This window comes from Macaca thibetana, chromosome 12 (genome assembly GCF_024542745.1).
Source record: "Macaca thibetana thibetana isolate TM-01 chromosome 12, ASM2454274v1, whole genome shotgun sequence".
NCBI lineage: Eukaryota > Metazoa > Chordata > Mammalia > Primates > Cercopithecidae > Macaca > Macaca thibetana.
The window spans coordinates 4655844-4678503 of record NC_065589.1 but is presented as its reverse complement, the minus strand read 5'-3'; the positions used below and the strand labels follow the sequence as shown (position 1 = coordinate 4678503).

The 22660-nt window shown below is 50.0% G+C and overlaps 1 protein-coding gene across 1 annotated transcript in view; it reads left to right on the top strand.

Moving 5' to 3' along the window:
• Positions 1-22660, top strand: part of UBE2F (ubiquitin conjugating enzyme E2 F (putative)) — a 166367-nt gene that overhangs the window by 81690 nt on the left and 62017 nt on the right. The window contains exons 2-3 of the mRNA XM_050751685.1: positions 8336-8440; positions 14679-14812. Coding sequence (XP_050607642.1) covers positions 14695-14812 — 118 coding nt within the window. The 5' untranslated portion in view covers positions 8336-8440; positions 14679-14694. The remainder of the gene's footprint in view (positions 1-8335; positions 8441-14678; positions 14813-22660) is intronic.

Below are 22660 nucleotides of genomic sequence, written 5' to 3'. Positions count from 1 at the left end.
ATAAAGTCACATTCCAAGGTCCTGGGGTTAGAGTTTCAATGTATAAACTTGGGGGAGGGCACAATTTAGCCCATAACGACAGGGCTGCATTCCTTCCGAAGGCTTCAAGGGAGTACCCGCTTCCCTGCTTTCTGTAGCCTCTAGAAGCCACCTGCATTCTGTGGCTTGGGCCCCTTCCTCGAATGCCCCCAACCTCTGCTTCCATCCTCACATCTCCTGTTGACAGATCTCTGGCCTTCCTGGCATAAGGACCTTTGTGATTACCTTGGCCCCACCTGGATAATCCATGATAATCTCATCTCAAGATCCTGGATTTACTCACATCTGCAAAGTCCCTTTTACCATGTAAAGCCACATATTCACTGATTCCAGAAATCAGGATGAGGGCATCTTTGGGGGCCATTATTCAGCCCTCTGCATGTGGTTATAACCTGTCATACCACACACACCTCCCACGTAAGGCCTCTACAGTGCTAAACCATAAAAGGCGGCACTTTTCTTTAGCTGCATAGAAACACCTGAAAACTTAGCTGGGCGCAGTGGCTCACGCCTGTCACCCCAGCATTTTGGAAGGCCAAGGTGGGCGGATCACTTGAGGTCAAGAGTTTGAGACCAGCCTGGCCAACATGGTGAAACCCCATCTTTACTGACAATACAAAAAATTAGCTGGGCGCGCTGGCACACGCCTGTAATCCCAGCTACTCGGGAGGCTGAGGTGGGAAAATCGGTTGAACCCAGAAGGCAGAAGTTGCAGTGAGTTGAGATTGTGCCACTGCACTCCAGGCTGGGTAACAGAGCAAGATTTCGTCTCAAAAATAAATAAATAAATAAATAAAACTCCTGAAAACTTGAACTAACCTTGGTTAGTGACTAATCCAAAAGAACATGCAATACAAAATGGGAGACAGTGTGACGAAGGCAGACAACTTAAATCCATTTCTGCAAGAAAGTAAAAGCAAAAAGACCCTGGAGGAAGGTGGCTTCTCTCACATTTGAGGGTCCTGTAGGGCTTTGCCAGTTCTGGGGTCACCTGACGGGCAGCCAGGAAGGAAGAAGAACCACAGGACTACCATGTCCCTATTCCAGTCCCCATGCACAGACCTTATTAAAAGGAGCCCAGTGTTGCTGTAGGGTGAATGATGACAATCTCAATCCTATCATCAGATTTAAAACACCACTCTGACTCAGTCCCTCTCCAACAAAGCCGTCACAGCCCACTGTATTATTATTATTATTATTTTAAGAAATAAAAAGCAACAAGCTGTATTCCCTGGGGGCCAGTTGCAAAAGCAAAACAATTATACCAGATATGTAATTAAAATTATACTACTTAGAATTGTCCTTGTCTGCTTCCTGGATGGCCCCTTACTAAATAATAACAACAATGATGATAATGTGAGCCCCTGTCTGCCCCAGCTACAGGAAGCTCATCCCTCCCTCATGCCACGGGGGACCCCAGAACTGGCACTTGGCTATCACCTCTCAGCTTCTGCCCCTCAGACAGCCTCACAGCACTCCACACCACCTCCGGCTGCTTTGTAGTCTCGCCTTTGTCCTCTCCAGGTTAGACCCCAGGCCCTAAGAGGCCCAATAAAGCTTTTCCTAACAGAAACACCATTTACCTGTCTCCCCTTTTAGCAAGAGAATGAGCTAGTGGCACATGGGATTTTTGGCATTTATTTTCAGCTTCCTCAGTTGAATTCTAAGGTGAAGCTTACCGTCAGCACAGTTCTGTCTCCCCCCTTTCCCCAGTGATCCCTAAACTCACGTGGGTCAGTGGAGGCTTTGTTCTCCCCTATCTGGAACAAAGCTTAGCGGCCACAGTCACACCCCTGCCCCTATTCTGTAGTGGTTTACTAAATGCTAGTTTCTCCCATGAGCTCGGGCTTTTGGAGGGCAGGGTCTGTCCCCAGTGTCGCTCAGCCCTTGACAGGTTCTTATAGTGCCTGACTTGGATTGAAGTAGGTTTGAGAAGACTCCACAGGGACATGGGGAGGCCTGCACTTGAGTGTCCTGGGCCTTGCTCCCCAGGAGCACCAGATGAGGCTGGAGGGCAGATGCACACCTGGGAGTAATCTAGAACAGCACAGAACAGGTGGAGCAAGGGCTGGCCAAGGGCCGCGTTGCACCCTTTCTCCCATGTCTACTCCAAGTTTAGCGTCCCCTGAGCTGTTTCCCAATTCACACAACAAGGGCTTGCACCTGGAACATGGCTAAGGTCTTGCCTGGGGTAAGGACACTGTGTCTGGAGGAAGGGGCATGAGCACTGGAGCTGCTGGGCCTGGTGATGCCAGCTCACCCAGACTGCAGATTTTACCTCTGGAGGCCAATCCTCCACTGAAGCCCAGAGCCAGGCATGACTACCCCGATGCTCGCGCGCGCTCTCTCTCTCTCTCTCTCCCCCAGCACATAGAGGCTGTGTGAGCACAGCCAGATGGTGGCTGCTTACAAGCAAGAGGAGGCCTCAGAATGAACCCTACCTTGCCAGACCTTGATCTTGAACTTCCCAGCCTCCGGGCTGTGAGAAAATAAACATCTGTTGTGTAAGCCACCCAGTCTATGGTATTTTATGGCAGCCTAAGCAGAATAAGATGCTGGCAGAGGCCACTTTTCCTGCCTAGGAGACCCTTCCCTCACCCAGCAGGTTCCCAGGTCCCTGCACCAGTCCAGGCCAAAGTGCCCACGGCCCTGGACCAGGCTGGAAAGATAGATAGCCCAGGCCATCTCACCTTCCACATCCTAGCTGGAAGCCTCTGGGGTTGAACTTAAAGGGGTAAAGGAGGAAGGGATGCGAAGGACATTGTCTCCCCCTGCCCTTCCTTGGGCAACAAGACCCCTCTGTGGGGCTCACGGTTGAACCTCTACCCCACTCCCACCCCACTCCCCCCCACTCCCCCCACTCCCACCCCACTCCCCTCCCCCCACTCCCACCCCACTCCCCTCCCCCCACTCCCCCCCACTCCCACCCCACTCCCCCCTACTCTCACCCCACTCCCACCCACTCTCACCCCACTCTCCCCCACTCCCACCCCACTCCCACCCAACTCTCCCCCACTCCCACCCCACTCTCCCCCACTCTCCCCCACTCCCACCCCACTCCCACCACTCCCCCCACTCCCCCACACTCCCCCCACTCCCACCCCATTTCCCCCCCACTCCCCCCCCACTCCCCCCCCACTCCCACATACACACACAGTGACTCTGTGACTCCAGTAGAGCCAGTCTCTCCCAGAGAACATGAAATTCAGAGTTAGGGACACCAGCCCCCTCTATGTCCTGCATTGTGAAGATGTCTTAGCCCAGGTCCAAGATTCCTGGAGGCACCTGGGAGGGCAAGGCCAGCCCACAGAGGCCAGGACTCAGGTGACAGGACTGCAGGCAATATACTCATGGCACTATCTCCAGCTTCCCAGAGCTAACCTCAAGTTCTTTGTATCAGCTGCCTCAAGGTGTGCTGGCTAAGGGCAAATATCAGAGTTGGACTGCCCGGTTTTAAATCCTAGCTCTGCCATTGTTGGAAATGGGTGTTCGATGTGGCAAAATCAACACTGAGACAAAGGATCACTTGGTAAGGCTAGTTTACTTTCTGCAGAAAGGGTGCTGCTCGCTAGCAGTCTTGCCATGAGAGCACACCCGAACAAAGGAGATGGGGATATTTATCATCTTTGTAACCTGATGCAATCGTCCTGTGGCTGTGTCCCATTTCCATTGGCCAGAATGGGACCTCACACTCTAAGCTGGACCTGATTGGCTAGCAGCTTGAAACTTTTCTAAATAGGTAAAGGGGAAAGAGGACAAAGAAAAGAGGAAGCTACTCATGAGAGGGTCAGGAGGGTTTCCAAATAAGGAGTGGCATGCACTATGGTCTGGGGCTCGCTTAACCCTGTCCAGGCATGCCAGGCCAAGTCACAGCAGCTGCATTGGAACATACATAGATATGCATAAACCAAATAAATGACAAGCTCTTTATGGTTTTAAAAAACTTTGAAGAAGAACTTCTCTATTCCTCACAGTCATGCTGGACATGTAAACCAAAAATAAAATTCTAAACCCCCTAATCGACCGAATGGACCCCTCCTCTTGACCAAAGGGATTCCAAAGAAACCTGAAAAATTAGTTCAGGCCATTATAGGAAAGAGGGGTCAGACATGCCTCATTATGCCCCCCTCCCTTTGGCATTCAAACACAACTCACCAGCATTAACATTAAAACAGAGATCATAAGACTGACAAAAGAGGCTCTTTGTACGAATAAGATGCCAAATTCCAATGGACTGTATGTAGTACAGCATCACATGACAGCGGGCCCTGAAAGAAAGAGAAATATTTTACCCCAAAATATATTTCTTTGACATATATATATAGAGAGAGATACGGAGTCTTGCTCTGTCGCACAGGCTGGATTGCAATGGCGCAATCTCAGCTCACTGCAACCTCTGCCTCCCAGGTTCAAGCAATTCTCCTGCCTCAGCCTCCTGAGTAGCTGAGATTACAGGCACCCGCCACCACACCCAGTTAATTTTTGTATTTTAGTAGAGACAGGGTTTCACCATGTTGGCCAGGCTGGTCTTGAACTCCTGACCTCGTGATCCCAAAGTGCTGGGATTACAGGCGTGAGCCACCGTGCCCGGACTTCTTTGACATATTTTGAAATGGTCCTGCAAAGCCGTCTCTTGTGGGGAAAATCTACGTTCTGTAGATTTCCCTTTCCAGGTCTTTTCCTGATCCAAGGAGAGATTAACCAAGAGTCTGGCATCTTTTTAAGTCTGATAAGAAATACTTACCATCTATTTCTCTGAAGCCTGCTACTGCTACCGGGAGGCTTCATCTACATAAGAACGTTGGTCTACACAACACCTTTTCTTATCCCAGACACTCCTTTCTACTCATTCCAGTTCGTTAGACAAGAACTATTTCAACCAATTGCCAATCAGAAAACCTTTGAATCTACCTATGATCCAGAAACCCCTACCTACTCTTCCCTGCTTCCAGTTGTCCTCTGCCCTTCCAGACTGAACTAATGTACATGTATTGATTGGTGTCTGCCTGTAACTTCTGTCCCCCTGTTACCGAACAGGAGTCCCGATCCAGATCCCAAGAGAGGGCCATTGGATCGCAAACAAGAAAGAATTCAAGGCGAATCCATAGAGTAAAGTGAAAGCAAGTGTATTAGAGAAGTAAGGAAATAAAAGAATGGCTACTACGTAGGCAGAGCAGCCCCAAGGGTTGCTGACTGGTCACTTTTATGGTCATTTCCTGATTGTATGCTAAACAAGGGGTTGATTATTCATGAGTTTTCCAGGAAAGGTCTGGGCAATTCCTGGAACTGAGGGGTCCTTCCATTTTTAGATCACATAGGATAACTTGCTGTCTTTGCCATGACAGTTTACAAATGTCATGGCACTGGTGAGAGTGTCTTTTAGCACAGATGTATTATAATTAGTGCATAATGAGCAGTGAGGATGAGCAGAGAACACTTTCATCGCTATCTTGGTTTTGGCTGGCTTCTTTATGGAATCCTTTTATCAGCAAGGTCTTTGTGACCTGTACCTGTGCCAACCTCCTGTCTCATCCTGTGACTTAGAATGCCTAACCTCCTGCGAATGTAGCCCAGTAGGTCTTAGCCTTATTTTATCCAGCCCGCATTCAAGATGGAGTTGTTCTGGTTCAAACGCCTCTGACACCCTTAAAATTTATAAAAATCGAGCTGCGGCCGGGCGCGGTGGCTCAAGCCTGTAATCCCAGCACTTTGGGAGGCCAAGACGGGTGGATCACCATCCTGGCTAACACGGTGAAACCCCGTCTCTACTAAAAAATACAAAAAAAAACTAGCCAGGTGAGGTGGCGGGCGCCTGTAGTCCCAGCTACTGGGGAGGCTGAGGCAGGAGAATGGCGTGAACCCAGGAGGCGGAGCTTGCAGTGAGCTGAGATCCGGCCACTGCACTCCAGCCTGGGCGGCAGAGCGAGACTCCGTCTCAAAAAAAAAAAATAAATAAATAAAAAATAAAAATAAAAATCGAGCTGCAATCCAACCACCTTGGGCACATGTTCTCAGGACCTCTTGAGGCTGTGACTCAGGCTTTTGTCACTCATATTTGGCCCTGAATAAAATCTCTTCAAATATTTTACAGTTTGACCTTTTTTGTCAACAGACTACTTAACTTCTATGTCAGTTTCCTCATCTATAAAATGGGGATAATACCTGTTTCATGGGGTTATTGTTTGGATTAATTGAGTTAATAAACTAGGAAGTCCTAAATAAGTCTTAGTGAAAGAATTAGGCAGCCTCATGAAATGGAGCTAGAAATGACTTCATTCATCCATGGCGGTGGAATTTGGGCCTACGTGGGCCAATGTGTGGTGCAATCCATTCTGCAGACAGTGATGCTTATGAGTAAGGCAAGTGCTCATGCCATTCCGGCTGCACCTTCACACACTGCAATCTTCAAGCCCTTATCTCCTCTCACCAGGACTCACGCCACCAGCTCATGCAATCTCTATCCAGCAGATGTGTTTTAATCACCTGCATGTCCCAGGATGGGAAAGGGGGTGTCAGGAGGTGAGGCTGGAGGAAGAAGGAAGAGGAGGGCTGAGGAGCTGAGCTTAGTCAGGGAAACAGGCCATGACAATAAGGAAGAGTGAAGTGCAGGGCTCCAAGGAAGACACAGAGGACATCTGCACTGCCCCACTCCACCCCCAGACTTTGAGGCCTCTGAGAAGGTGGTGTCTTAGCTTAGAAAAACTTGAGAGTTAGCCGGGCAAGAAAGGGAGAGACATGGTCTCAAACACAAGAAATAACACGAGTTGTGTTCGTTCGTTCTTTTTTCTTTTTCTGGAAACAGAGTTTTGCTGTGTCACCCAGACTGGAGTGCAGTGTTGGGATCTCAGTTCACTGCAACCTCCGCCTCCCGGGTTCAAGCAAATCTCCTGCCTCAGCCTCCCAAATAGCTGGGATTACAGGGGCGTACCACCAAGCCCGGCTTTTTTGTATTTTTAGTAGAGACGGGGTTTTGCCATGTTGGCCAGGCTGGTCTCGAACTCCTGACCTCAAGTGATCTGTCTGCCTCGGCCTCCCAAAATGCTAGGATTACAGGCCTGAGTCACTGTGCCTGGCCGAGTTGTTCTTGACCACTTTTCCCGACTCCCCTCCCACAGACTCTCTTAGAGCCAAAGCCTTTATTATTATTATGGGGACAGGGTCTGGCCCTGTCACCCAAGCTGGAGTGCAGTGGTGCGATCACGGCTAACTGCAGCCTCAACCTCCTGGGCTCAGGTGATCCTCCCATCTCAGCCTCCTGAGTAGCTGGGACTACAGGCGCGCTCCACCATGCGGCTTTTTTTTTTTTTTTTTTTTTTGTAGCGATGGGGTCTTGCCACCATCAGGAGGCTGGTCTTGAATTCTTGGGCTCAAGGGATCCTCCCACTTTGGCCTCCCAAAGTGCCGGGATTACAGGAATGAGCCACCGGTCCCGCCAGCCTCTTTTAGGAAGAAAACCTGATACTGTCACTCCACTGTTAGAAACCTCTCAGTGGGGTTTTTGGAAATGAAAGTCTAACTTCTTGTCTCCTTCTGACCGTCTCCATGCTGAATCTCATCTTTCCGATGGTCCACTCCTCCAGGGGCCTGCCTGACGCCCAGGGCGGCCCCTCGTCAATCACACAGGACGCTAATGAGCGCGGGATGAATCTGGGCTCCTAAAAGAGGACAAGTTGAAATGGATTTTTAAGGCACTTTAAACACATTTAAGAGAGAAAATAAGGAATAGAAGAGACATGACAAGAACAGTGGGGCCTGCGGGCGCAGCACACGGTTTGGGGTTGGTAGTGGTTTGCGCGTCTGACCGCCCGGTCTCCCTCACCGCCCGCACTGCAGGCTGCGGGGTCCGATCCAGTCCTTTGCACTCCAGGTGCGGTGCTGGACAGCGGGAGCTCCAGCCACGGAGGCCGCTCCTTCAGGGAAGAATAGCCTGGGCTCCTCCGAGCCCCTAAATCCTGAAGACCACGAAGCGAAACCGGGTTGGAACCGGACGCTAAATCCCCAGCCCTCGGGCGCTCGGACTCTAGAGCCAACTCGGAAGCCCCGCCCCTAACGCTACTCGCCAATCAGCGACGGTCGCGAAATCCGTGCCCGCCCCCCGGCCGCGCCCTCTGCCAATGAGCGAGGTCCGAGCGGCCGGTCGCCCAGCCCAGTCCCGACCGGCGCACGCCGCTGTTCGCGTGTCTGGTTCCAATAAAGTTTTTCGCCACTTTGAATTTTTTTTTTAAAGCGCCCGCTGCTGTCTCTGCAGCCGCGGGCGAGAGCGGCCGAGTCCCCGCCCCGCCACTTCCGGTCCCGCCGCCGGGAGCCGGTGCGGCTGTGAGGGGCCGCGTCTCGCAGCAGCCGCCCGGGCCGGGCATGGTGTTGGGCGCCGGACCCGCCTCGCCTGTCTCGGGGAGCCCAGGTGAGGAGCGACCGCGCGGCTCTGCGGCGGGGCGAGGTGCGGAAACCGGTGCACAGGCTGGCCTGCGGGCCGGGCGGAGGGCGCGGGCGGTGGCGGGGCCGCCTCAGGCCCACCGGGTTCCTCACGCCGGGGGCCGGGCGGGCGCGGGCACCCGGACGCAAGGCCGAGCGGTGTGAATGGGAAGGGACCGCGGGCCGCGGGCAGCGAGCCGGCGGTCGGAGGCGGCGTCAGTGGCCGGGGCGCTGGCCTCGCCCGGCAGTGAGTGACCGCGGCGGCGGCTAGGGACGGCCCGCGCCGAGCACCTAGTGTGAACCAGGCCCTGGGTCGAGCGTGGCACAGTCCTGGCCGCGCTCACGCCCCACTCGCGGGATCGGCTGCGTGCCTTGTAGGGAGGAAGCGGGGCGTCCAGCGCCTGGCCAAGGTCACCGGCCCGACGTGGCCGCAGAAAGCGGGACTGGACTCCGGATCGCGGCAGGAGTCACGCTAGGCCGTGAGGAGCGGGGGAGGTGAGGGGAGTGACAACTCGCGCCCCGTCCGTGTACCTGCAGCGGGAAGAGTAAGTATGGGCACTTACCTACAATTGGGGGCGGCCAGGCTAGTTTGAAAAATTTTTACCACAGCAAAGGAGACGAGGAGGGAAGGGCATCTTGGAGCAGTTTTAGTGCTGCAGAATCTTGGTTCCAGACCTGGTTCTGCTGGTGTGTCATCTTGGGTGTGTCCTTCCCCTCCCTGGGCTCAGTTTCCTCATCTGTCACAGGAGATAATTGGGCCCCCCACCCTGCATTCCCGACCGCCTGGAAGTGGGGGCAGGAAGGGTTGGAACAGCCAGAGAAAGCTTCTTGGAGGAGGAGACGTTGGAATCTAGGTAGGAATCTTCCCCTTAAGGAAGGGGTAGGATTCGTTTGTGAAGGAAGGAGGGCATTCCAGACCTGGGTATCAGATTGAATAGAAGCTTCTGGAAATGAGCAGGGTGTTATGAAGCAACAAAGAGGAAATTGGCCTGCCTGGTGCAGAGGAATCCTGGCTGAGGAGTGAGATGACGGTAAGGGGGAGCATAGAGGTGGGAGAGAGAGAGATTGAGAGGCAGAATCACACCAAGTGTAGTGCTGTCCCCCCACCTGGACATACCTGCCTTTCAGGTAGTAGGCAGTGCAGGAAGAGGCAGGTTTACTGCTGAAAGTAGAAGGGGCTGGGCTCCAAAGATGGTCAGTCAACCAGAGTACTCCTGTGCCAAGCGGGAGGTTCTTGGGCACTGGCATTCTGTGGAAGAGTGGGATATGGACTTTGTTGTGCCCTGATCTGGGCCCCTTTGACCGGGGAAGTTGAGTGTCCCCTAGTGACCCGCAGGCCCATCCTTTATGCTTGGATTGAGATGTCTCCATTAGGAAGGAATTGTAAATAAGTAGCCCCTCACCTTGAGCTGACTGGCCCCTGGCGTCCCTGCACAAAGTGACATGGCCTGGTTTTGCCATTGCTTGCAGGGATGCTGAGTAAATATCACTTGATGGCACTAATACATTGCACACAAGATACTCTTCTCTGGGCCGTCAGAAAGCAGGTCCCACCCAGAGGAAGAACCTAACTGGGCCAATTACAACTTGTGGAATTTAGAGACTGAGAATGCTGTTCAGAACAGCTGATCTGTTACTGAAATGCTGCCTTAGAGTGTAATTTGCAGGAAAGAGGAAGTTTTGTTTTAAACCAAATCTTCAAGAGTTGAAACATATTGAAGAAGGAAAAGAATTCTGAAGCAACTGCAGGTATTCAGCTAGCCGCTTGACAGTCTGAATACTTATTTTTTGTTAGAATCCTTTGGTATAGATTTAATTTTATAGCTATGGAAACATTCCCAAATTAGGCCTTGGGTTTATCCTTAAAGTGGCATGTGAAAATGATACACATGACAGAAAAATAGATGGTCACTGTATTAGATTTCTTAGAATGTTAGGGAAGTACATTTTTTTATTACTTTCTATGGGAAACAAAACACCAGTGTTAAACATTCTCTTATATCTCGCAAGTCACAAACTTGAAGGTAGTAAACCAGCAATCTGACTCTTCCAGTGGAACTGAATATTAGCATCTTCTGCCCACAGAGAGGGTTTCGTCGTGGCGTGATTGGGGGTATAAGAGCATTAAGCATAGCCTGCGGACTGTAGCGTTACAGAAGAGTTTCTTGGTGGTGAGCCTTTCAGTATGTGAGGGATCAGTCTCCCCAGGCTCCCCTGAGCCTCCTTCAGTGCAGGTTCTCGGGGAGCTGGGTGTGGCCCTGGTGCTTGCTGTTCTATGGGACTCTTCATTCTGGCTTTCCTAGGTTACTGCCTGCTGAACTCATGTTCAAGCATGTTGTGCTTTTATTTTTTACTCTTTGCTTCATTTGCATTCCCAAGGTCAGCCAGAGACCTGGTAGTCCTTGTGTAGGGCATCTGGTGCATCCAGCTGACCCTCAGGTGATGGATGGATGCACGTCTTGCCCTGATGATGTGGCAGGACTGATGTGATTGAGTCTGCACACGTGGCAGCAGACTTGGCTGGGAAGGGAAACACTGTTCTATGACAAGGAATCCTTGTGAGGGATTTTTGACAAGATCATTCCAGGTAGGGGCTGAAGCAGGAGAGCTTGGCTCTAGATGGTGCTACTGTCTGTGGTAGCTGAAGACCCTACAGGTGTTTGTGACTATTCTCCTGTGAAGTAACTTCATCAGCTGAACCCAGCTGCTTTGCCCTGGGCGAAGCTGTGAAGATGTGCTCTTATGGAGGTCCACCTGAGGAGATGGCACAGTAGCGTAACAATGAAGAAACTAATGTTGGCTTATTTTCACATTTTTGTCAACTTTATTGAGGCATAATTGAAATACACTAAACTGCCCATATTTAAATTGTGTAATTGATTAGTCTGAAACCATGACCACAATCGAGTTAAAAACATGTCCTGCTGGGCGTGGTGGCTCACGTCTATAGTCCCAGCACTTTGGGAGGCTGAGGCAGGTGGATTGCTTCAGCTCAGGAGTTCAAGACCAGCCTGGGTAACATGGTGAAGCCCTGTTTCTACAAAAAATTTAAAATTAGCTGGGCGTAATGATGCGTGCCTGTAATCCTAGCTGCTTTAGGGGATGGGGGATGCTGAGGTGGGAGGATCTCTTGAACCTAGGAGTTCAAGTCACGCCGCTGCACTCCAGCCTGGGCTATAGAGCAAGACCTGTCTCAAAAAACAAACAAAAAACATTTCTGTCATCCACAAGAGGGAAACTAGTATGTCTTTGGTGACTGCTTCTAGCAGCTGAGTGGCTTTGGGCAGGCTGCCTTCTGGGCCCCTGTTGTCCTGGGGTCCACATGGTAAAATGGAATGGGAGTGGGAGAAGTCCATTCCAACTTTACAATTCTAAGAGCTTATGACTGTGGAAGCGCAGAGCTGTCTTGGAAGCCTTTAGACCAGTACTTCTTAAGGGGTTTATGGTATGCGTATGTCTGTGTCCTCTGAGTGGAAAAGACTGTGCAGTTCAGAAGATCGTATTCTACATATTGTTTTCATTTTTAAAAAATTCTTTAAATTTTTTTATTTTTTGAGATGCAGTTTCACTCTTGTTGCCCAGGCTGGAGTACAATGGCACCATCACTGCAACCTCCACCTCCTGGATTCAACCTATTCTCCTGCCTCAGCCTCCTGAGTGGCTGGGATTACAGGCACCCGCCACCAGGCCCAGCTGATTTTTTTGGTATTTTTAGTAGAGATGGGGTTTCGCCATGTTGGCCAGGCTGGTTTAGAACTCCCGACCTCAGGTGACCCACCCGCCTTGGCCTCCCAAAGTGCTGGGATTACAGGCATGAGCTACCATGCCCGGCCTATACTGTTTTCATGATACAAACAATAGAAAATAAAATCTGACAGCCTTTAGGAGATAGGCAGAAGATGGTGTGAGAAACTGTGTAAGAGACCTGGGTGAAAAATGGTTTCAAATGCCAATGAGGAAAGGAGTATTCTTATTTGACTTTCAGGATCTTAGTCTCAACCTAAAATTTCTGTGCTTATGTCAAGCTTTTCACGTGGAATTTTTAGATCATTTTCTGTTGAAATGATCAGAGTGGTATTGAAATAAAATGATATGAAAGCAACAAAGGAAATTGTGGAAGTATTGAACTGGTGACAATTTATCTTATTTTATTTTATTTTTGAGTCTCACTCTGTTGCCAGGCTGGAGTGCAGTGGTACGATCTCAGCTCACTGCAACCTCTGCCTCCCGGGTTCAAGCGATTCTCCTGCCTCAGCCTCCCCAGTAGCTGGGACTACAGGTGTGCGCCACTACACCCAGCTAATTTTTTGTATTTTAGTAGAGACGGGGTTTCACCACGTTGGCCAGGATGGTCTCAATCTCCTGACCTCGTGATCCTCCCGCCTCGTTCTCCTGAAGTGCTGGGATTACAGGTGTGAGCCACAGCACCTGGCCCTAGTGACAAATATTTGTCCTCAGTCAAAAGAAGTTCCAGAGACCCTCTCTGACCATGGCAAAGTAAGTAAGAGTTAGGAGGAAGATTAATGTCAGTTTAGGTTAGAAATAGAAGGCAGAGTCTAGAGGATAGTTACCCTGTATAATTAGTGGGATCATAACGTAAGCTGTGGACTTTGAGTTATCATGTGTTGATGTGGGTTCATTAATTGTAACAAATGTACCCTCTGGTGGGAGATGTTGGTAATAGGGGAGGATTTCCGTGTGTTGGGGCAGCGGGCATATGGGGAATCTCTGTACCTTCCTCTTAATTTTACTGTGTACTTAAAACTGCCCTTAAAAAATAAAATCTTAAACTAATTGTGGCATTTCTTCAACTGTCTCCCAGGCAGCAAGTGGCGTCACCTGTGTTTGGTCTTTGTTGTCCCTCCCAGTGAGCTTGCAGCAGGGGAACCTGCAACACAGATGGGGTGGAAGCCACCAATGAACATAATCTACCTGGGGACATTAATTTTAATTCGGTCTTGATGTTGAAATTGCCAAAAAATATAAATAAAACACAAACATAAGTAAATGCAACACAGCATGAATAAATGAGAAGATGCTTGTTAAGGCTCTAGCCACACCTTTATTAAAGGAGGAAGGAGAGCAAAGAGTGGTGTTCCTCTTCCACCAGAGGCTGTGCTGCTTCAGTTGGTGATGGGCCAGACCCTGGGACCATACCATGTGTGTGCATGATCCCCTGCAGCAGGGCAGGGCAGACTTACTAGTGGACAGTAATGGACCCATGTGGAACCCGTTGGTGAGGGCATGCTGGTTGAGAAGCTGTGGAGGCACCCTAGACGTTGTGTTCCACGGGAGCTTCGTCACAGCCACATCCCAGGGCCTGGCACCTAGTGGATAACCAGTGAGTGTGAAATGCATGACTTTTTAATTTTAATTTTTTTTTTTTTTTGAGACAGGGTCTCGCTCTGTCACCCAGGCCGGAGTGCAGTAGCACAATCACAGCTCACTGCATCCCCAACCTCCCAGGCTCAAGGGATTCTCCCACCTCAGCTTCCCGAGTAGCTGGGACTACAGGTGCATGCCACCCCCTGGCTAATTTTTTTTGTATTTTTTGTAGAGATAGGGTTTTGCCATATTGCCCAGGCTGGTCTTGAGTTCTTAGGCTCAAGTGGTCCTCCTACCTTGGCCTCCCAAAGTGCTGGGATTGTATTTGTGAGCCACCGCGCCCAGCCATGACTCTCTTTTTAAAAAACTGTTAATTCATGGCTGGGCACGGTGGCTCATGCCTGTAATCCCAGCACTTTGGGAGGCCAAGGCGGGCGGATCACCTGAGGTCAGGAGTTTGAGACCAACCCTCAACATGGAGAAACCCTGTTTCTGCTAAAAATACAAAATTAGCCAGGCATGGTGCTGCATGCCTGTAATGCCAGCTACTCAGGAGGCTGAGACAGGAAAATTGCTTGAACCTGGGAGGCGGAGGTTTTGGTGAGCTGAGATCGCACCATTGCATTCCAGCCTGGGCAACAAGAGCAAAACTCCGTCTCAAGAAATAAAAAATAAAAATAAATAAAGTTAATTCATAATTTTAAAAGTTAGGCTTATAGAGGATGGCGTAGAGCTTTTCAAATGTATTATGAAGGAATCCAATCTTATTAATGTGTGCAAATTTTTTCCATAACTAAATTATGGGAAAAATCAAAATGCAAAAGCACCTGTACATTTTCCTCAATGTCTAATTAGTCTCTGGAGACCTGGTCCTTAACCCTGCTTTCATTGCTGTCTTTCAGGGTAAAGGCAGCAGTAATGCTAACGCTAGCAAGCAAACTGAAGCGTGACGATGGTCTCAAAGGGTCCCGGACGGCAGCCACAGCGTCCGACTCGACTCGGAGGGTTTCTGTGAGAGACAAATTGCTTGTTAAAGGTAATGATCATTCGTGTGAACTGTTTTTGTATCCTGTAACAAAAGGAAGTTTGACTGGAGAGTCTTTGGGGATATAAAGCAACCCACTGCTGAATAGAAATACCTGTTTAAAAAGATTTTAAAATATAATTGCTTGTCTCTTATAGTGGAAGGACATTGTACCATGCAGATGATATGAGCACACTGTTGCAGGGAGATGGTATGGGATGTTCTTTGTCACGTCTGCCAAAATGCTAGCAGAAAGAATAAGGTGCTGAGAGTCGGCAAGGCCTAAGACTGGTTTCAGAGCTGCCATTATCTTCCTTTCTTTCTGATTCTCAGCACCATAGTTTCTGCTCTGTAAAGGGGAAGGAGTCAAATTTTGTAATCTCTTAGGATCTTTTCCTGTTTTATTCAGGTCAAAGCCTACGGCGAGTCTTGTGAAAAATTAGTTCTCTTCACGGAGTTAATAACATGTAGTATTCTACAGTTTTAGTTGACTTCTGCTATCCATGTTGGTGAGGAGAAACTTTATCCTGGAGAAGGGTTGGTAAAATGTGTGAGAGTATGTGTGCATGCAAATATGCATTCATTTGTATGTTTGAGCGTAAATTTTGCATTTATTCATTTAGCAAACTCAACATTTTCAAGTGCTTTGAAGTCGGTTTCTTGGGGGTCATAAGACTTATGAAAGATGAAGAAACAGTTGCAGCCTTTAAGGAGATTATAATTTGCTTAATTATAAAAAGGTTAGCTTTGTATTTTATTTATTTATTTTTTTGAGACAGAGTCTCACTCTCACCCAGGCTGGAGTGCGGTGGAGCAATCTTGGCTCACTGCAACCTCCACCTCCCGGGTTCAAGCAATTCTCCTGCCTCAGCCTCCTAAGTAGCTGAGATTACAGGCACCCACCACCACGCCCAGCTAATTTTTTTTTTTTTTTTAAACAGAATTTTGCTCTTGCTGTCCAGGCTGGAGTGCAGTGGCGCGATCTCGGCTCACCACAACCTCTGCCTCCCAGGTTCAAGCAATTCTGCCTCAGCCTCAAGTAGCTGGGATTACAGACATGCGCTACTACGCCTGGCTAATTTTGTATTTTTAGTAGAGACGGGGTTTCTCCACGTTGGTCAGGCTGGTCTTGAACTCCCGACCTCAGGTGATTTGCTCGCCTTGGCCTCCCAAAGTGCTAGGATTACAAGCGTGAGCCCCTACGCCTGGCCAAATTTTTGTTTTTTTTTTTTTTTTTTTTTTTTTGAGATGGAGTCTCTCTCTGTCGCCCAGACTGGAGTACAGTGGTGCAATCTTGGCTCACTGCAACCTCTGCCCCCGGGGTTCAAGTGATTCTCCTGCCTCAGCCTCCCTGGTAGCTGGGATTACAGGCGCCCACCACCACACCCAGCTAATTTTTTGTATTTTTAGTAGAGATGAGGTTTTTGCCAAGTTGGCCAGGCTGGTCTCAAACTCCTGACCTCAGGTGATCTGCCTGCCTCGGCCTCCCAAAGTGCTAGGATTACAAGCCTGAGCCACCGCGCCCAGCCATTAATAAAGACGAGCTTTCACCATGTTAGCCAGGCTAGTCTCAAACTCCTGACCTCAGGTGATCCACCTGCTTTGGCCTCCCAAAGTGCTGGGATTACAGACGTGAGCCACTGTGCCCAGCTTTACTTTATAACAAGTGTTTACATTTCTTTATTTTTTTTTTTTTTTTTTTTTGAGACAGAGTCTTACTCTGTCACCAGGCTGGAGTGCAGTGGCACAATCATGGCTCGCTGCTGCCTCAACCTCCTGGGCTCAGATGATCCTGTCGCCTCAGCCTCCTGAGTAGCTGGGACTACAGGCGTGCACCACCACACCCGGCTAATTTTTTTATTTTTTATTTTTATTTTTTTGTAGAGATGGAGTTTCATTATGTTTCCCAGGCTGCTCTTGAACTCCTGGCCTCAAGTGATCCACCCACCTCGGCTCTCCCAAAGTGTTGGGATTACAAGTGTGAGCCACCGCACCTGAGAAGTGTTTACATTTCCTACATATAGAGCAGCTAGAAAGCAAATAGTTGATTAGTGTATTTGCACTCCCTGTTTTCATGTTGTATTAGGTTGAAAACATGGAGATTACAGGCATTTACATGTCCTGAAGGAATCTAACAGCAGAAGAGCTGCTGTATATAAATGTGCTGTGCTTGGCCTTCCCAGACACAAATCACTGTTAAACTGGGGTAGGAATGAGAAGTGTGAGGGCACAGTGGCACGATATCGGCCCACTGCAACTTTCACCTCCCGGGTTCAAGCGATTCTCATGCCTCAGCCACCTGAGTAGCTGGAATTACAGGCATGCGTCACCATGCCCAGCTAATTTTTTTATGTTTAGTAGAGACAGGGTTTCAACATGTTGGCCAGGCTGGTCTCAAACTCCTGACCTCAAGTGATTGCCTGCCTCGACTTCCCAAAGTGCTGGGGGAGCAGGCATGAGCCACTGTTCCTGGCCTGTACTCTTTTTCTTATTCTCCCTCTGCCCCTGAGTTTGGACTTAGTTTTGGATTATCCAGCCTGTTGGATGATTGGTTGAAAGTGGAGTGAGAATGGTATTTCACATTTTGGCCTTACCTACTAAGCCTGTATTTAGTGTCCGTTGTGCTGGAGGCTTTACCCTAAGAGGCCCAGAGGGTGGGGCAAGAGCTGGAGCACCTTACTTAGGTGTGCCTGATAGGACTTGAATGTCTTCTCAGATTCTGGGCTCCATTTGCAGCATAAGCCAGGAAAATGGTGTGTTGTTGCTGTACTTGGAGTAGACAGTGAGTGCTTTGGTGACTAAGGAGTTGCAGCGAGGAGGGCCTGGATGTTAGCTGAGGAGGAGTGGGTAGAAGCTGACAAATGGACTGTCCCATCTTCTTTACCCAATCGTCATCATGGTTAATAGTAGCTAATAGTAGCTTTTGTATACTGAGCACTTAGGGCCAGGCCCTCTGTTGGGCACCTTCTTAGTTCATTTGTGCTGCTGTAACAAAATGCCACAAATTGGGTAATTTATAAACAATAGAGGTTTACTTCTCACAGTTTTGGAGGCTGGGAAGTCCAGGATCCTAGTAGGATTGGTATATGGAACAGGTAGTACTCTGCTTCAAAGATAGCACCTTGTTGCTGTGTCTTCACATGGCAGAAGAGATGGAAGGGCAAAAAGGGCCTAAGCTAGTTTCCTCCTGCCCTTTTATAAGGCACTAATCCATTCATAAGGCAGAGCCCTGGTGACCATCACTTCCCTAGAGGCCCCACCTCTTAATACTACCACAGTGGGGATTGAGCTTCAACATGAATTTCCCCATTTGAGCCATAGTAGGCACTTAATGGGGTAATTCTTGTTTGACTTTTCAAAGCCTTGCCAGATGGATGCTTCATTTTACCCATGAACTGCTGAGACTCAGGTTAAGAAACTTGCCCAGTTTGTGGCTTTATTGCAGCAAGACAGCCAGACCCACATACTGGGGTAGGACAGGCTCCGGGGGAGCAGATGCAACCAGCAGAAACCAAAGTAGCAGAACAGAAGTGCAAGTCCACAGAAAAGAGAGTTCAAGGAGGCTCTGCGTCTCTGTGTCTCCTGCCCTGCTCAGGAACTCACCCTGGAGCTCTCTGCTGGCTCCAGGGCCTGACAGAGCCCACTAAGACCCACCAACCTGGGCTCCCCTCCAGCTCCAAGGAAGGAAGTATCTTTGTCTGGGTTGACAGGGCCCAGCTGAGGTTCTTTGACTTTGTGTGCCCCTCAAGAACAAGAAGGGTCTCACAAGGAAAGGTGCAGAGCCAACTCTTGAGGCCACCATTTCCATCCTCCCCAGGCACTGGTGGCGATTAAGTTTCAGAGTCCAAAGCACTGGCCATAAATGGCAGTAAGAATTCAGTGTAACCTCCCCTCTCATGGCCTTTCCCTCCACCTGCCTCAGGGGCTGCAGGCCAGGCTGAGTGGTGAGTAGTTTGGGCTTGTGGTGGAGGTTGGGTAGAGAAGGGTGTGCCTGATCTGAGAGAGGTGGCTGTACACACAGAGTGCAGCAAGAGTGCCTGACGGTTCATGCTTGTGGGCTCCGCACCTAGAGTGCTCCTTTGTTTAGCTCGCCCTGTGGGTGGCTTGTTGACCCTGGTGGCAGTCTGGCCTTCTGTCCTCTGGGGAGTTGTGGCGGAAGTGGTGCTATGGAAGCTGGCGGAGTCTGTGGCTGTTGGAGGGCATGGCAAGGTACTTTGAGGGCTGATAAAGTGAGAATCCTTTCCAGGTGAAATCCAAGCTCCCTTTTGGGACTTTGAGAAAAGTGGGGTGTTGGAGTTCAGAAAGATTACTATAGTCAGAGCTGTCATCTGGTACTGTGGCTTGTGTAAGGGTGTTATTCACGAGCATCCATAGGTGGCAGAAAATTGTGTCAATATATATTGTCTTTGGGACTTTATGCCATAGGCTAGGTTTCCTGAAGAGGAGGTAGAGAGTTTGTCATGCAGGATCCTTACTAAGGGATACTTTTGGGACAACACCTGTGGGGTAGGCGCGGGAAGCAAGAGTGGGCAGAGGGAGACTCAAGTGGCGAGGAAGGCCCCACGATAGCCTCTGCTTTGGAGCAAGAGCAAGCAACAGCACAGCCCTTCAGAGCCGTCTCCAGTCTGGTGAGATAGTCAGGTCTTCCTGCTCTGCACCCATCAGTCGTTAGATGAGGGTTGCCTGGGACAGGTGTCGTGTGGAGTGCAGGTCTGTGCAGCCACCAAATCCCTGAAAGGGCTGATTGCTGAAGCCTGCCTGCCCACAGCCCTCACTGAGGGGATCTGGGTGCTGCTGTGTCGCAGCACCTGGTTCATCACCTTGCTCGCCTTTGATGTGGGCTCTGGTGCGGTGCAGATGGCAGTAGGGCTGAGCTTGCGGGAGGCAGGAGCTTGGCCCTGGCGGGGGAGGGGCCATGGTATCTGCACAACAGAGGCCTCTTCTTTTTCTTGGAAGCGGGAGCCCGGGTCTGAACAGTAATGGAGGCCAGAGTCAGCTGTCCTGGCTCGATTCCAGGTCTCTGGAAACATGTGGCTTTGGAGTGGCTGGTCATGGGGAGGCCTCCAGATGCCCACAAGGGCTCCCCCTCAGCCACACCCATATTTCCTCAGCATCCTCAGTCCAGTTCTGAGGGCACCTTCCAGGCTGGTGCTGGAGTGACGCTTGTAGCTGCATTACCTGGAGGGTGTGGAACGATGAGCGTTTTGGGCTGCTGTCTGTCCCGACCCCAGAAGCTGGGGTCACTGAGGAGAGAGAGTCAGATCTGCATTTGAGCTGGCCCTGACTTGGGCCCAGGCCTGACTGGAGGGCTGGCCATTGTCAGTGTTGTCGGCATTCCCTGTGAACCTGTGTGTGACTGAGTCCATCAGGGTCTGAGTCCATGGTGCTCCCTATCCCCCAGACACCCCTCAGGGCAGAATTAATTACTTTCTTGTCTGTCTGAAGTTTGGCACTGTTTCCATCTAATAGCCGAATGCCTGTCTGTCTCCCTGTTCTTTCACTTGTTCACCCAACACACATCATAGTTTCAGCATACAGTTAGTGACCCCCAAAGACCTCAAGGGGCTCCAGGAGGTCTGACAGGACCCTTTGCCTGTGTCAGTCTTTGTTAAATATAGGGATTTGGAATTGAGCCATTTCAGGGTCAAGTCTGGAGTTAGGGGAGCTAAATAGGGTTGATTTTGTGTGTACCCCTTGTCCCAGTCAGCCCCTGAGTCCCAGGTGGTTTCTGACCTTCTCTTGTTTTGGCTGATAGGGGCTGGGGCTGGGACCACTGCAGAGTGGGAGGGTCTGGCTGCCCATCTACCTGAGCTTCCCAGTGTCTAGGGGTGCAGGGGCCTCCCTCTGTGAGGGCGTCTGTGTCTGCCTGAGCAGTCCAGTCACAGGTGGGACCCCTCACCTTCCTGTATGAGGTCTGCCACATGTCCCCATTTCAGTGTTGGGGGAGAAAGAGAAGCATTTACTATTTTCTGGAACCGCTGTCTCCAGCGTGTCCTGGCATGGAACTCTAGCAGGGCGGGCTCAGGGTGTGGCATGCCACATTGTCAGGGTAGTCACAGCATTTAGCAGTGTGTGCAGCTGGGAGGTTCTGTGCTACAATACGTATTTTAAAAACTAGAGCAGTGGCCCAAGGGGAGGAATCCAGCTAGTGTGGATGTAAGGCAGTTGGCCATAGGCTGACCTTTACATGCTTTGTTGGAGGGTTAAATGCCAGTGGAGCTGCCCCGGGAAACTTGGCAGCCCCTCAGGTGTACACATAGCCCAGTGGGCAGGGAGGACCCTATGGAAGCATAGGTGAGGGCTGAAGTTGACATCATCTGCATTTGTGTTCAAAGTCAGTGGTAGGAGGCCTGTGGGCTCCATTCTTAGTGATACCAGACTCTGCTACCGGGGCTGTGACTGCTTTTCAGGATTACAGCCTTGCTCCTCTGGAGCATGGAGGGGACCATGAGTACTGTGGGCCTGCACTCTGTAGTGTGAGGCCTCAGCCGTGGTGGTGCTCTCTCTGGAGGGGCTGAAACCCTGTGTGTGAGTCGTCTCCCAGACGTGAGGCATGCAGAAAAGGTGGATTTGAGGATTTTAATGCATAGAGGCAGTGGGAAGCTAAGAAATAATGTTCTAGTTCTAGAAATCTGAGGCAGTGATTCAGGTTTAAGGAAGTAATCAGGTCACCTGGAAAATGGCAGCTGTCTCTACCTAGGTTGAAGGGCTTGGCAGCTCTGCCTGGTGTTGTCTGATGGGGCTTGGAGCTGGCTTTTGCCAAGAGTCATCTGCCTGTGTGACCAGCCTTTTGTCTTTGTCAGCTTGGGCTGCTGTAACAAAGGACCATAGATGGTTTGGCCTAAACAATAGGCATGTGTTTCCCTTCTGGAGGCTGGAAGGCCACAATCAAGTTCCTGGTGAGGGCTCTCTTCCTGACTTGCAGATGGCCTCTTCCTCGCTGTGTCTTCACATGGAGGAGAGAAGGGGAGTTCTGGTCCCTCTTTGTTTTTTGTTTTTTTTTAAATAATGGCATGAATCCCATCACAAGGCCTTCGCCTCCATGACCTGATCTACACCTAATTACCTCCAAATACTATCACATTGGGGGTTAGGGCTTCAGCATGAATTTGGGGGTGGAGCATAAATTCCGTTCCACAGCGCCTTTGGAATGCCTCCTCAGTTCCCAGCTATGTGAAGAGAAACATTCTTGGGTCTTAGAGGAAACTCACAGCAGGGGCACTGCCACCCTGTAGGCAAGTATGCTTATGTGTCCCCCTTTTCCCGAGCACCCCATGTGTGCCCAGCCACAGTGCCAGCTACTGAGCTCATAGGGTTGGGGCAGGTTACATGGCCCCTGCCCACAGGTGTGCACGGTCAGGGAGCAGGTGGCAAGGAGCCAGCAGGAGCCCAGTGTTGTAAGGGTCAGGGCAGGAGGTGAGTACATGCTGTGCGGGGGCCTTTGTGGTGATCAGGTGGATTTTGCAATCTGATATTTCAGTGTAGTCATGCTTCAAATGGGTCCTGTGGTTTGATCTTTAGTTAGAAAGGAAAAGAGTCTAATTTATCAGAAGGAAGTTATGCAGTCACAGAATTGTGCAAGGTGTCAGCCAGGTGCCTCCCAGAAATACCAGGCCACTGAGTGGTAGATGTGTTAGCATCTTGGGATAGGCAAGACTTGAGCAATTTTAAAAGTATCTTCATTTCTCATTACCTTGTAGGTGGGTGGCGTTCTTCAGGTGGTGACGGTGTGCAGAGAAGGGCCGCTGCTTTGCCCAGAGGCTGCCAAGCTTTGCTTATAATCTTACTGTACCTTGACTCTAAGGTGATAACTGTTGATGTTAGTGAATTCTAATTTGCCCTCATTGGAAGTGCGGCAGA